The sequence below is a fragment of the Procambarus clarkii genome, chromosome 86, assembly GCF_040958095.1.
Source record: "Procambarus clarkii isolate CNS0578487 chromosome 86, FALCON_Pclarkii_2.0, whole genome shotgun sequence".
NCBI classification, from domain to species: Eukaryota; Metazoa; Arthropoda; class Malacostraca; order Decapoda; family Cambaridae; genus Procambarus; species Procambarus clarkii.
In genome coordinates this window covers 12,822,213-12,837,674 of record NC_091235.1, presented here as the reverse complement: position 1 = coordinate 12,837,674, position 15,462 = coordinate 12,822,213, and the positions used below count along the sequence as shown (strand labels likewise).

At 39.3% G+C, this 15,462-nt stretch overlaps 1 protein-coding gene across 1 annotated transcript; it reads right to left on the bottom strand.

The window, feature by feature from the left end:
• Positions 1-9,002: 9,002 nt before the first annotated feature.
• On the bottom strand, positions 9,003-14,134 carry LOC138358834 (uncharacterized). The gene is made up of 2 exons (XM_069317117.1): positions 9,700-14,134; positions 9,003-9,203 (listed from the first exon to the last, which is right to left on the bottom strand). The coding sequence occupies exon 1, from the start codon at positions 14,122-14,124 to the stop codon at positions 10,762-10,764; it is 3,363 nt and encodes a 1,120-aa protein (XP_069173218.1). The 5' UTR covers positions 14,125-14,134; the 3' UTR covers positions 9,003-9,203; positions 9,700-10,761.
• Between the last annotated feature and the right edge of the window lie 1,328 nt (positions 14,135-15,462).

Sequence of the window (15,462 nt, the reverse complement as noted above, 5' to 3'; positions counted from 1 at the left end):
TTTGTGTCCCTTGCCACTGCAAGACAGTTTCCTAGGCCTGACCAGAAAACATTACCTCAGGCAGAGAAACAATCCCCCCTTGCCAGCTGACGCCCACACTCCTGCCTCCTGCTAGCCCCACGGAGACTGACAATCTGATACAATCTCTAAACTCGGACGCAATCACAAACTCTTTTTACAGAGCCAAATCTCATCCATTACCTCCCGAAGGGGCCAGCGACTCTCTGCCATTCAAGACAGCGCTCACAACTTTGTTTGCAAGAGACGGTCGTTTTTGCCCTTATCCAATGTCCAGAGGGCGTATTCTGTATAACTTTTCTTGTGTGACGTTGATTTATGTGTATGGATGGATGCATGGTATATCAAAGAAAATAAAAGAAATACAATTTTGACATTTACAAAATGAAAACATTCTACTTAACAAATAAGAAAAATCATTTATTTAAAAGACCTTTATCCTAGCGAGAAATCACACACTCAGATTGATCTAAACTCCACGCAAACTGTCTTCACAAATGTACACTCTGCTGAATCGTGAATGACACTAAATTTTACATTTATCTGGCCTTTGTTAAAGCGAACGGTGTAGTCAATTTTAAACAGCAGGAAAGCTATTTTACTTTGACTAGATTATCTTGCAGCATCTAGTCTCCAAATGCCTTTCCAATGACTGACAGAATCAGATATAAGGGTTTAAATCACTAATCTAATTAGCATTCATTCTGTTTGACACACTTTTGGTTGTGGAATTGTTGTTTTTTCTCCAGCAAAGTTATATTCACTCTATATAGGGAGGAATATTATATTTATATTGACGAAGATATTGCATTTTTTTTTACTTACGGAGGTCAATTTTCATTCCGTGTGGACATAAAAAGTTAATTCCTTTTTTGCTGTATATCGTAATAGTGGATATGATTTTTTTTTTTAAATTAGGTAATTCATAAATTAGCAAACCAATTTATGAAATATTTTTTTAACTTTGTATAAATACAATCAGTACAATTCTGAATTTATAATTGAGATTCTAATCAATTATTTGGAATACCATACAGGCATTCAGAGTGAGATTCTTGTCTCACTTGTAAACAAGTATTCTGCTTGCTTGAAAATAGCAGCAGTTTTCAACATTCAGATCGTCATATTACCATATAGTTATTAGTTATATAAAAAACAATTTACAAGTACAATATCTGTTTCTTTTTCAGTGAGTGCATCTCGTTACGAGGAAAAAAATACATTATATACTTTTCACAAATATAAATTTAGTTTTTTCTTGCTTGTGCTGGTGCCGGAAATCAATGTCCCTGGTTGATGGTCTGGTCGTGTTGAAAGATTTAATTATTTATCCTTTATGTAAGCTAATGTCATTGCCTCTCGTGATGAGATGGAAAACCTGAGCTGTTAAAACCTTCAAATGTACAACACAGGCTGTATACACCTGTTGGGCCGCAGTTGCTGAAGGGCTGTTTGAAATGAAAAGATTTCTTGAGTGCTTTGATGACTTAATGAAGACTCTAATATGAGCTGAAGAGCGCTTTGATAACTTAGTGCGAGTCGTAATGATCTCTTAGAGTGCTCTGATGGGGAACCACAATGAGTGCTTCAGCACTTTAATCACATTATGTAGATAAAAATAGGATAACAATCAATGCTCACTATGGATATCTTCGTCACCGGCTGCCAGAAGCGTCTAAACGCATATGAAATTGATAATATTTCCCTTTAACTCCTCAAACTCAAACCTTAGGTAAAGATTACCAACATATAACAAATATTATCGATGAATACACAGTCAGTCATCTATCAGAGCTGGGGAATTCATCACCCCCGAAAACAAAATATTATAATTTATGATAAATACTTCTTTTGTCTTCAGAATCCGATATATGACACCAAATCTGTATAAAACGTAACATTATTTTCCATACATATACAAATGGCGAAGGTAATTTGTTACCAGAATTCCGATTTCATTGTTCAGTCCGCAAGCATTTAATTGTTACTGATAGAGAGCTTTTGGCCTTTTGTGCTCGCGCACAGGCAGGTCTCATAATTGGAAAAAAAATGCTTTGTGTTGCTGAAAAGTTGCAAGTAATTTAGGGTTTAATCTGCCAATTCATATGTGCGTGAAATGCAATAATATGACGATGTTAGTGTTTTGTTTTTACCCTCATAAGTTGAAGCAATTCGTCAGATTTATATTAAAAGAAAATTTTGTAGTTTTATAAAACGACTTGAAGAAAAATAAAAAACAAAAGTGACCCTTTTTGAAGTTAATGAATTTAACTTCATTAATTTCAAAGGGATAATAATATAATTGTTCTACAATTATAATAATATAATTATCATACAATTTAAGATGAAATGATTGCTAAATAATAATAATAATAATAATAATAATAATAATTATTTTAATAATTATAATAATAATAATAATAATAATATTGCGCACGTGTAGACGATAAGTCACAATAACGTGGCAGAATACACGATGCCAAACCACACTTCGGCAGGAAACGACGACGTTTCGGTCCATTATCAATTCGTGTTGGTCATCACTGCTCTGGTGTGAACATTCCCCCACCCATTTGGTACTCTACCTGCGTTCCTACATTTCATTCCATCAACCACAAAATACATTTTTGCGCCCTGGTCACAGTGCCCATGACTCGGACTTAATTTGTGTATATTCTAATTTGTATATATTTTGCAGATGCAGCTCTAGCAAACTGACCAGGAGCCTTTCAATGTCTTCTCGAACTACTTTCTAGCCAGGGAAATCGACTGAACACATGCGTGAACGTACGAAAGTCAATAAATTAAGTTATCAATACTTGCATATTCATCATCCTGCCATTTGGTTATTTGAAAGTAGGTTATAATCCTCGAATTATATATAATAATAAACATGATTGTATAGAACAGACACCATGAATCACAATCCTGGAAAGCACTTATCGCACCGTTTCACCTTATCCCTCTTCAAAAAGCACAGAGTTTTTTATTCCTTTACTAAGATTTTAAAGACTTGTAAAAGTGTACAATGGGTTTGAGGGGTTGTGGGGGTTAAATAGAACAGAAAGGCCATGTATAACTCCCCCAAAAACAGGAGTGGTCTGGTCCTCTCATCAGCGTCCAGGCTGGCCAACAGTAATTATAAATTAGGTCAGATATCCGCGATTTAATGTCCGGAGATCATATTTGCATTTCATTAGCTGTGTGTCCTTGTCGTCATGTGTGCTCTCACTGTTCCCAAACACACGAACACACACACACACACACACACACACACACACACACACACACACACACACACACACACACACACACACACACACACACACACACACACATAGTTAACTACTTTGACACTTTTTCAGTGTCAGAGAAGATAACTGATGGAATGCATAAAGCAGTGATATGGTGGAGTCAGACTATCTACACAGTTTCAAATGTAGATATGATAGAGCCCAGTAGGACCAGGAATCTGTACACCAGTTGATTGACATTTGAGAGACGGGACCATAGAGCCAGAGCTCAACCCTCGCAAGCACAACTAGGTGAGTACATCTAGGCGAATATATAAACACACACAAAGAAACCAATAAATGCTGGTGAGGGTCATTGCACGACAGTATGATATCGTAGATCAGACAGGTATACAAATCAGTTCAGAAACTCTGTTTTCAATAATGAAGTCAACATATTGGGAATGATGTTTGACTTCAGTGACCTTGACATACTTACCAAACAAATAAGATAAGCAAGAGACTTACACCCATACAGAACATCTCACCTTCTCGACAGCAAGGGTTGCAAAACCTTCCATGAAGCTGGCTGCCTGCTCGCCTATCAGTTTTTATATTTTGGAAATATTGGAGAACTGTGCAATATGGCTAATCTCTAGTCGTGAGCCGTTGTGGTTGGATTGGTCAGAACACAACAGCCTTCAACAACGGCTAGATGTTAATGGACTTATTGTTATATATAAGGTCTATATTCTCAAGGTTCCCCACCTGACTCAACGTCGTGGACAGCCAGATAGTTTTACTCCATCAGTTAACATTTATTTCTTGGCTGACCTGCATCTGCAGCTTGTGCATTTAACATGAAGATAAGCGTGAGATAAGTGAACCAACCAAGTAAAGGCTCTGGTATACAGTTGGCTCCTGGCTCAACGTGTTCCCCTCATAAGAGTTACTTAGAGTTAAATTTAATTTACTCCTAATGGTGACATATAATAAACTCACCAAATAAATTATTTCTAGGGTCAGGATCCAGGTGAGCAGAAATAGGATATCACAGCTCTTAGCTTCCAGTTTCATTGAGAGCATCAGCACCATTCCTGATGAATTCGAGCCTTGGTTTAAAGAGAGAGCGAGAGAGAGAGAGAGAGAGAAAATGTGGAAGAGAGGGGGAGCCAGAGGACGAATAGAAAGCAACAGACAGAAATAGGGAGTGGGGAAGGGAGAGAAACATTCCAGCAAACCATTTGGGAAGGAGATAAGGTTTTAATGGGTCCCCCAAAATGAAAATTATCGCATTAAAGACACATTAAGATAGTCTGGCTTTGGAACACATTAATTATGAGCGTCGGTGCTGGTGTTTAGGGCACAGATGAACCGGGAGATAAGGCAGGGACCTCTTTATGATGCTGCCATGACGGACGTGTTGTCAGGGTGGCCTCCATCTTCCTCCTCCTGGTTCCCGCTGGTGCTGATGCATGTGTGTGTGTGTGTGTGTGTGTGTGTGTGTGTGTGTGTGTGTGTGTGTGTGTGTGTGTGTGTGTGTGTGTGTGTGTGTGTGTGTGTGTATGTGTGTGTGTGTGTGTGTGTGTGTGTGTGTGTATGTGTGTGTGTGTGTCTGTGTGTGTGTACTCACCTATATGTGCTTGCAGGATCGAGCATTGACTCTTGGATCCCGCCTTTCTAGCTATCGGTTGTTTACAGCAATGACTCCTGTCCCATTTCCCTATCATACCTAGTTTTAAAAGTATGAATAGTATTTGCTTCCACAACCTGTTCCCCAAGTGCATTCCATTTTTCTACTACTCTCACGCTAAAAGAAAACTTCCTAACATCTCTGTGACTCATCTGTGTGTGTGTGTGTGTGTGTGTGTGTATGTGTGTGTGTGTGTGTGTGTGTGTGTGTGTGTGTGTGTGTGTGTGTGTGTGTGTGTGTGTGTGTGTGTGTGTGTGTGTGTGTGTGTGTGTGTGTGTGTGTGTGTGTGTGTGTGTGTGTGTGTGTGTGTGTGTGTGTGTGTGTGTGTGTACTCACCTAGATGTGCTCGCAGGGTCGAGCTAGACTCCTAGCCCCACCTTCCGAACGTTCATAGATTATTGCAATGACTCCTTTCTCATGGTTTTATAATATTGACATTAGCTTCAACGACTATTACGTTTAACCTGTTCCAGTTATTGTCAGCTTTAGCACTGATAAAGTTCTTTCCTCATTTATGCCTCGAGTTTCCATCTATGATGCCTCGTTCTGCTTTTCCTAGCTACGAAGAATGCTGCTTTGTCAACCTTCTCAATTTTACTTAGAATCTTGTATGGTGTTATTAAATCCTTTCTATCTATCCTTTCTTCCAGGTAAGGATAAGTTCCTCCAGGTAAGGTCTAGTTCTCTCTGTGTTTCTTTATAGTTTAATCCATTTAGCTCAGGAATAAATCTCGATACTTATCTTTGGAACTTTTTTAGTTTCTACTTGTCCTTTTTCGGGTAAGGGTTCCATGCGGGGGATGCATATTCAAATGTGGGTCTCACCTGCGCTGTAAATTGGGCCCCTGAAAGCACCTTTATCCTAGTTTTCTGAAGGATACAGGAATTTTGGCCAGTATGCACCGTGCATATGTTGTTATTCTGCTAACGTTGGCTTCTGGTATCAGATTTAGGGTTGAGTCCACTCCCAGGTCTTTCTCCTTTTTTGATTGAGGAAGTTGGCTTCAATTCATCGTATACTTCTATACTGATCTTCGCAGTCCTATTCCAATTCTCATAACTGTGCATTTGACCGAGTTAAACTCTATCAGCCATTTTTCAGACCACTTCTTGAGTATATCCAAATCCGTTTGCAATGCTTTAAAATCTATTTTTCTCCTGACTCTTTTCATTAGTTTTGCATCATCTGCAAACATTGATATGAAGGAGCCAATTTCCTCTGCCAAATCGTTGATATATATTAGAAACCGTATGAGTCCTAGAACCGCCCCGTGCGGTACTCTACTCGTAAACTCTCTCCACTCTGATGTCTCTCTATCTGACCTCACAGTAACATTTTGCTTCCTTGCTGAGAGATACTCTCTGACTCACCTTTGGACTCTTGCCAATACACCAGCTTGCCTCTGTAGTTAAAGATGGAGCCATTTGTGCAAGACCGTTTCAAATACTTTCTGACAGTCGAGAAATACGCAGTCTGTCCATTATTCTCCTTTCTTTTATTTCTGTCTTCTTGTTATAGAACTCCAGCAAGTTTTTTAAGCTTGATTTTCCTTGACTAAAACCGTGTTATTGCGTTGATACAAAATTAATTTGTTCTATATGTTCAATTAGCCTGCTTTGGATTCTCTCTCTAACAACATGTAAGGGTTACTTGTTAGTGAGGAAAATCAATTGGAGTAATGAGACTACTCGAACCAGCGATCATGGTACTCCCAAACGCGAACCTTACCCTTGTACCATGATATGTTAAAAGTTATAAACCCTGGGATTCCACTGAATCCATAGGAAATCTGGAGGCTTCTACTCAAGCCAGTCCAAGTTTTACATATACATAACCCATGAATTACGCTGAGACGAGGCATAGGAGAGTTGGCTAGAAGAGTTGTTTGTACACGGGCTTGTAGAGAGCTTGCCATAAGGTCGCGGAAATATGATATATCGGATATATGGTAAGGGCAAGGCAAAGTAACCTCAAGGTAACCTCAAGGTAAGGGCAGGGGAAACCACAACTGGAATCTCCTGAAGTTGTGTGAGCTTGTGAAATAATGAAGTAATGTAAATGGACAAAAATAATCAATGAGTATTTGAGGTTGATATTCTTTGAACAAATCCACAAGGGCCGTGACGAGGATTCGAACCTGTGTCCGAGAGCATCCCAGACGCTGCCTTAATCAACTGAGCTACGACATGGTCAAAATGGATTCGAACGCAGGTTCGAATCCTCGTCACGGCCCTTGTGGATTTGTTCATTTGATGCATCACGTAATTGTGATTTCTGTGTGTGCTGATATTCTTTCTTATCTCACCAGCCGTAAATACTCCAAGACCAGGAGTGGTTTGACAAATAAAAAAAAAATATATAGCCCTTCCTGTGGATTGTCTTGTAGAAAACGAGAACCCACGAGCGTCAAGGCTTGAAGCGCTCAATAATTCCATCTCTTGTTTACCAGGATGGAGAATTCAGGTCATCTAATTATTTCCTGCCGCGATTTAGACACCAGATTAGGAAGTGTCCGTCTTCCCGTTTCTGTGATGCTTCTGGCAGTGATTGGTAAGGGAGCCAAGGCTCCAGACTGATTAATTTTCAGGAAATCTCGATTAATCAGATGTGCAAAGTTAGCAGAAAGAAGACTGTTGTTGGAATTTGCTGAAACAACCAGGTGGTGTCACGAACGCAATGAATATTCCTTTAAATAGCAGGAATGGGGAAGATGGTTTTGATGTTGGTAGACACGGTGAAGATAAAACACAAATGAACCGAAGTAATGTAAGGAAATACTTCTACCCAGTACAGGCAGTCAACAGATGGAAAGGACTGAAAGAAGAAGTAGAGGAAGCCACCTCCATCCACAACCTTAAGGCCAGATTCGACAAAGAATTTAAATGTCAAATAGTTAAGTTTTAATGCAACATGTTCAACATGGTAAGTAGGCTAGATCTCACTCCCCTAGTGAGTGAGAGATAAAGAGCCAGACTTCCCTAATTGACACTATTCAGTAAGCACACAGCACTTGCAACACGACCACCACTACCATCCCCACCACCACTACAACCACTACCACCACCACTACCACCCATCACTAAAACACTTTAGCAATCCAACCCAACGTGAGAAGAGTTTGCATCCTCCACCAGACCCCAAGACTCGTGAGGCTTCTCTACCTGAATACATTCACGTAATAGGTGACCCAGACACCCAATGAGAAGGGGAAGAAGGGAGAGGAGATTGGAACCTCCGTCTCTACTCAGCCAGGAGATAGAGAGTTGTATACAACAATGTTCTACAAGAGCCTATTTCCTTTCAACTGGAAATCCACTTTCGCTGACTTTTCCAGACTGAATGATAAGTTTATTTGTATGTGCATGTGAAGGCGGCTTCTCGCTAATGATCCTTCCCTGCAGGCCCTGGTGGTCACTTAGGGACAGTCACTTGCATGGGAGGTTTTCATCTCCCTCGAATTCACTATTCGAGACCAGAAAGAATTCCCCTTCAATGTGCTCTTCGTGGCCAGGCACTTGTCCCCCACCCCACTATTTTCGTTTTCCTCCAATTATTTATTCTCTTTTTTCTCATTTTATGCATAAATATGATATGTTCCTTTCATAACTAAGGAGGAAATTGCATATTCGCAGCTGGGGAATGATTAATTGAAGACCCTGCAGCTGGTTAATGATCAATTGATGACAGTGCAGCTGGGGAAATGATCAATTGAAGACCCAGCAGCTGGAGAATGATCAATTGAAGATCCTGCAGCTGGGGAATGATCAATTGAGGACCCTGCAGCTGGGGAAATTATCAATTGAAGACCCTGCAGCTGAGGAATGATCAATTGAAGACCCTGTAACTGGGGAATGATCAATTAAAAACATTGCAGTTGTGGAATGATCAACTAAAGACTCTGCAGCTTAATAATCCGTAATTCTTTTAATTCTATTTCGTTGTAACTTTATGTACAATTGACTATTCTAGTTCATTGATTAAATTAACAAAAAATAATATCCAGATGTTCCTTACACACACATATATATATATATATATATATATATATATATGTGGGAAAAACCTGCTGGGATTGATATAAGAGGAGACTACCAGGGACTTGTACTGAACTAAATTAAAAATTTACTGTCTGCAAATTAATTCAACTAAAATCTCTAGCTAGGGTTGTAAATCCTAGATCCTCTTTTCCTAATGACAAACTGTGGGCTGTAAGGGACAGGTGGGGTGAATGACTATGTTGATAGAAGTTCCAATCCACCTGTAGACAGGGATCTCACATCAGCTTGTATTTTATACAAGGATAAGATTTGATAAATTCAGTTATCTGACTGAACACTGGCTCTGTTTAAATCAGAGATTTAAACATACATAGTCTAACCTAGTACCATAACTTAACAGCCAATATGTACTTATACTATAAACAACAAATTAAATTGTAAAAGTATAATAAATGACCTTAAATGTAGTCTAAATACTGTCAAGTACTAGAAATTATATTCAATTAAATGAACTTATATGATAACTTAAAAATTAACTAAGCAAACAATTGATAACTTAATTTATATATTCAAATATATATGCAGACATATTCAATTTATATGATACAGTTAGCTTGAGTGAATCTCTTCCCACGCTATGGACACTTGTGAGGTTTTTACTTATTGAGGCTGAATTCTTTTCTGACAGAATGGACACTCATGAGGTTCAGTGCTTGGATAAGATTCACAGCTACACTACAATTTTAATAAACTTACTGAAATGTGAGGCTTAGCCTCGCTTTTTAACCAACAGACAGATTTATAGGATATTAAAGTTACACAAGCATACAATTGGCCAATCATACACTAAATAACCTTCAATATACTTCTCTGCCAGTCGGGGTGCCTGTCTGACAAGTTTGCCAGACTGATTAACTCTCTTGTCGAGTTTAGGCACGATATTTTGCTACAGCGTTGCTGTATGATGATCTGGTAGCGTTGCTACGTGATTATCCTGCAGTTGCAGAAGAATGATTCGAGATAAAAGTTTATGAATGAAGGTGGAGGAAACCGTGTCACTGATCTCCACTATACACTCTATTTTATGTGAATGTTCACGGATTTTCCTTGTAGATATTGTCCAGGTACTCCCCCAGTTCTAGAGAGTATTCACTGGCGATAAAAATGTTAGATAAGGTGTCCTTGAGCTGGTAATGTTCGCTAAGGATCAGTCACTTGTTCACTCATTTGTAAACAAACGCGGAGTGCCTCGAGGCATCGTCGTGGGCGCTTCTCGCCCCCCGAGAGCCTTCCCCCTCTCCCTTGAGAGGTAGCTTGCAATGAATATTGATTGATTATTTTTACAGTCTAGACTTATGATTAAGATAAGATGTGATTATAATATAATTAGATATAAGATTTAAAGATTATAAGTAGTATTTGAAAGTACCACTGAATCTTATTAAGGATTCGATTTTTAATCCTACCGGATGTTGAATCAATGTTCCAATAGTTTTTTAATTAAGAAGTCCTTCTAGAAGCTTCTGGATCCTTGAAAGATCATGTACAAAGTCACGTAGGCATCAAAAGGGCCCCTGTTGCGTACGTGTTCATGGTGCCATTGTCATCCAGGATCAAGCTATAATGAATCTTTAATGATTCTAATTTGATTTTGATACATTTTAGATATGATTTTGATATGATTTAGATATGATATAGAAATTATACATTTCTTAGATGATTATTAGATATGGTGGGTAAAAATTTCCCACATCTTCCAGAGGGAGAGAACTGGCACAGAGTCCAATACTTAGGACAATAGTAACCATATGTATTTATTTACTCTCCATTGGATTGATAATACAAGTGCAAATTTTGCTTGCACTTTTGTGCTGCTGTCCGTTGTGGACGATTGTGTCTGTTAGGAGTCTGTGGGTCTTGTGGAGTTAGAGTGTCTTGAGGTCTCTCAGGATCTAACTGCATCTGGCTCACTGATTCCATGTGGATGAGTTTGTCCAATGTCTTCAGGGAAGTTGTTCCTTTGGACAGGATTTTGACTATTCTCAAAATCCCCTGACTATCTGGATGGACTGAGACAACTTTACCTAATGGCCAGTCAGCCCTAGGGCCATCACTGTCTACCAAGACAATATCGCCAGGTTGGAGATTAGCTATATTATGGGGGACATTGGCCCCATAGTGATGTTCTCGTAGAGATGTAAGATATTCTTTTGTCCAAACATCATTCCATTTTTGGATTATGCTGGACAGATGTTTATACCCCTGAACCAACTCGCTCTGACCCACATATGAGGGATCTCTGATCTCATCATCCACTAGAGATGGTACTGGAGTCAGAAGTCTTCCATACATTAGGTGGGCAGGACTTAATGGCTCATGTTGAGTAGGACCCTCAGACAAGTAAGTCAACGGCCGGTTATTCACCCTTGATTCTATTTCCGTGATTACTGTCTGGAGTTCTTGAAGATTGATTTTCTGACGGTGTAGAGATTTTCTCAAGGATCTTTTTACAGTTCCTATTAACCGTTCATAAAATCCTCCGTGCCATGGGGCTCTCGGAGGGATAAATTTCCATCTGCAATGACGCTGTTCCAGTGTGGAAGTAACTGCAGGATGGGAACAGATTTCCCGTAGACATGCTTCTCCAGCTACCAAGTTTGCTCCGTTATCTGAAATCATCAGCTTAGGGCATGATCGGCGTGCTGCGAATCTGCGGAAAGCTTGAATAAATGATTGAGCAGTCATATCGGGTGTTACCTCTAGATGTACTGCCCTGGTGGTAGCACAGGTGAACAGACAGATGTATGCCTTGATAGGTTGCTTATCTGCAGTCCCTGTTAGATATATTGCTCCTGTATAATCTACTCCTGTCGTTTCGAAAGGTTGTAGATGGACCACTCGTTCCTTTGGCAGGGGTGGTGGCCCTGGATAAGAGCAAGTTCTTGCATCGTACCTTCGGCATATCATGCAATTCTTCAAGATTGATTTGACTGACTGTCTTCCCTGAGGAATCCAGTACTGCTGTCTGATTTGTGTGAGTGTGTCTAACACTCCTCCATGTTTGATGATTTGTTGATGTGTATGCAACACAATCAACCTTGTGATCCAATGATTTTTTGGTAAAAGCCATGGATGCACGGTATCTAGATTGATATCTGCGTGTTTAAGTCTCCCTCCACAACGCAGAATGTTGTGATTTTCTTGGTCTATCCACAGACCGAGATTGTGTTTTAACTTATGCGGAAGATTTTCATAGTTATTCCCATAAGTTTCTCTCTGGGCTTGTCTTACCCAATAGATAAGTGCATCAGGAAAAGTGTATTTTATACCTTTTTTCCTGAGATAATGAAACACGTTCTGTGTTACATTGATTAATTTGATGAGCGAGGAGTAACGAGTACAATCCAAGACTGATATTTGAGCTTGCTGCCTGGTGGTAGTTATGGTTTGTGTCGTAATGACGTGTGGCTTTTGTTCAGGCCAACTACCATTCACTAACCATCGAGGCCCATGAAACCAAATATCTGCCTTTGCAAACTGTTTAAATGTCATACCTCTTGATAAGAGATCAGCTGGATTATCCTTTGTTGGTACATGCAACAATTGAAAGCCTGCGGAAATTTCTTTAATTTCCGAGACGCGATTTTTTATATATGGAGTTGGACAGTTGTCGTTTCGTACCCATTGTAAGACAGCTTCATTGTCAGACCATATAATGACATCTTTGATGTTCATGGTAGACAAGACTTGTTTGATATGCACTGCTAAGCGTGTTCCAGTTAGCAGTGCTGTTAGTTCCATCTGAGGCAAAGTCCTCTTTTTTAATGGAGCGACTCTGGCCTTAGAGGTGATAAGATATGATTGATTAGAAGTCACTAAGTAAGCACAAGCTCCAAAAGCTTTGGCTGACGAGTCTGCGAATACATGTAGTGATACTTCTTCATTTTCCTCGACTATGTGTCTCGGAAAGATTATCTTTTCAACTAAAGTTTGTTCTTGAGCCACTTCCATCCAAGCTTTTTGTAACTGGATTGGTAGTGGATCATCCCAACCAACCTTAGCTTTCCATGCTTCTTGCACTAATAAACGCCACTTGATAGTCAAAGGATTTAGTAGACCAAGTGGGTCGAATACTTTGCTAACTTGTGAAAGCAAATCCCTTTTTGTAGTGATGTTGTAATTTACTGGCACGGATTTGATCGATATTGTGTCCGAGATTAAATCCCAATCCATACCTAACACCTTTTGTGATTCTGGTACGTGATATTCAGGGTAATCTCTTGCTATTTGATTATTCAATGTTGCATTATTAGAGGCCCAAGATTGTAGTGGCATGTTGGCACCTTGTAGCTCCTTGTTGGCCTCTTGATATAATTGTAACAGTTCAGTAGTACTGTTAACTGTCCCTTGAAAATTATCTACATATAGATTTTGACTGATTTCAGTCTTACAGGGACTTGATGATTTCTTCAGATGAGTATCTAGAGTTGCTTGCAATAGAAATGGACTGCTTGTCGCGCCGAAAAGAACTGAAGAGAATCTGAAAGTCACTACAGGACTATTGACATCTTCTGGGTTCTCTACCCATAGAAACTTAGTGAAGTCTCTATCTTCTTCCTGTAAGCCAACTCTTAGAAAGGCCTTACTTATATCTGCTGAATACGCATATTTGTTAAGTCTAAACTTCAACAGTATGTCATACAATTTCTGAGTTAGACTTGGACCTGTTTGCAAACAATCATTTAGACTGGTTCCTTGGGGTCCAGATTTAGAGCTACAATTAAAAACTATCCGTAAAGGAGTTGTTTTTGATTCTCTCATTACAGCCATGTGAGGTAAAAAATGGCCTGTTTGCGTATTGTCATGTTTCACGACTTCGATGAATTTATTCTTTAATTGTTGAGCAATAATCTCATGATAGAGTTTTAAATGCTCAGGCCTTTTTCTTAGCTTTGCTAGTTGAGATTTAAATTGACTATAAGCCATGTGATAATTGGTAGGTAAGGTTTTATGGTTGATTTTCCATGGTAGCCTTACCCAGTACTGTCCATCATAGTACTGTACAGTTTCTAAGTATTGATTATATGCACAGACATCATCAGGACTTGGTTGTTCAGGAATTATTCCTATGGCATCAAGTTCCCACAATTGAGGTACAGATTCCAATCCATCATCAATCATGTGGGGGATTTTAAGTGGTGACTGTTCTTTGCCTAGTCATGCCACTATTACAGTTTCTGTATGATGTGATTTTTCAGGAGTTGAAGGTTCAAGATCTAGTATAGGTCCTGTCATCAATATGCCTCCTGCTGATTTGAGTATATTCATACCCATAGATTCTTCTGATCCCAGAATGAATCGATGATAGTAGTCAGCTCCAATCAGGATTCCGATATCCCCTATGAGGTCAGAATCGAGTAGAGGATCTGCTAATTGGATTCCTTTTTCTTTTAGGAATTTAATAGTTGCTGTCAGACCAGTCACTTCCATTTCAGTAGGAATTTTATCAACTACTATGGCTTCTACTGTCCTTTGGGATGTACCTAGACAGACATTGAGTTTTACTACTGGAAAGGTTCTACGACCAGAATTAGTAAAAAACCCTGATATTGATGTAGATACTTGCTTTGAAGATTTAAGTTGTAAATCTTCTGCCATCTTTTTACTGATAAAGGTTTTCTGTGACCCTTGATCAAAAAAGCCTCTAGTTGCAATACAAATTCCTTGATTGCATAGTTCTAGCTGTGCAGTAGGCAATATGGCTGTTGTAACAATTTCTGTATCCAAGTCGTTGACATTGCTCATTACTGTACAGAATTGTACGGCTGTTGTGGTATTATCATCTTTGGGCTTTGCCTGAGATGCATGTTGATTATTGGAAGTCTGTGATCTGGATTGAGTGTTAATATCACCACAGAGTGCTGTGTGATGTACACTTTTATGACAATATTGGCAGTTCTGCAATTGAGTGATACACTCACTAGTATCGTGCTTCCGTAGACAACGGATGCACCTGTTCAGAGATTTCAGTCGATCGATTCGACTGGCACGGCCTTCATAAACTGTGCATTGATAAATGCTATGTGCTTCTTGACAGAATAAACATTTTGGGGCACTTGTAGCTCCTTTTGTCTTATCTGTCTTAGGAGCTTGGTTTCCTACAGTTCTGTTAACTGTGGGGGATATAGCATAAGAGCCAACATTATTCTGTTTCCACTTTGCAGAAGAGGAGTTTTGTTGCCTTGATTTTTGACTGCCATTCTGGACATTTTTGCTTTTGTCCGTGGATTCACCTTTGGGGATTTTTTCTTGAGATCTAAGTTTTCCTCGGCTTCGTAATCTTTGTACGTAAGCTCGAAGTCCATCAAAGATTTGGCTTTGTGATAAGATGTTGTTACAAGTATGTAAAACTTGTAGGTAAGTAATTACATGCAAGTAGGTGATACAAGCATGTAACACTTGTACTCCTCCAAGGATTTCCTTAAAGGATGAATTGTATCTGTAATAATGTGTATCTAC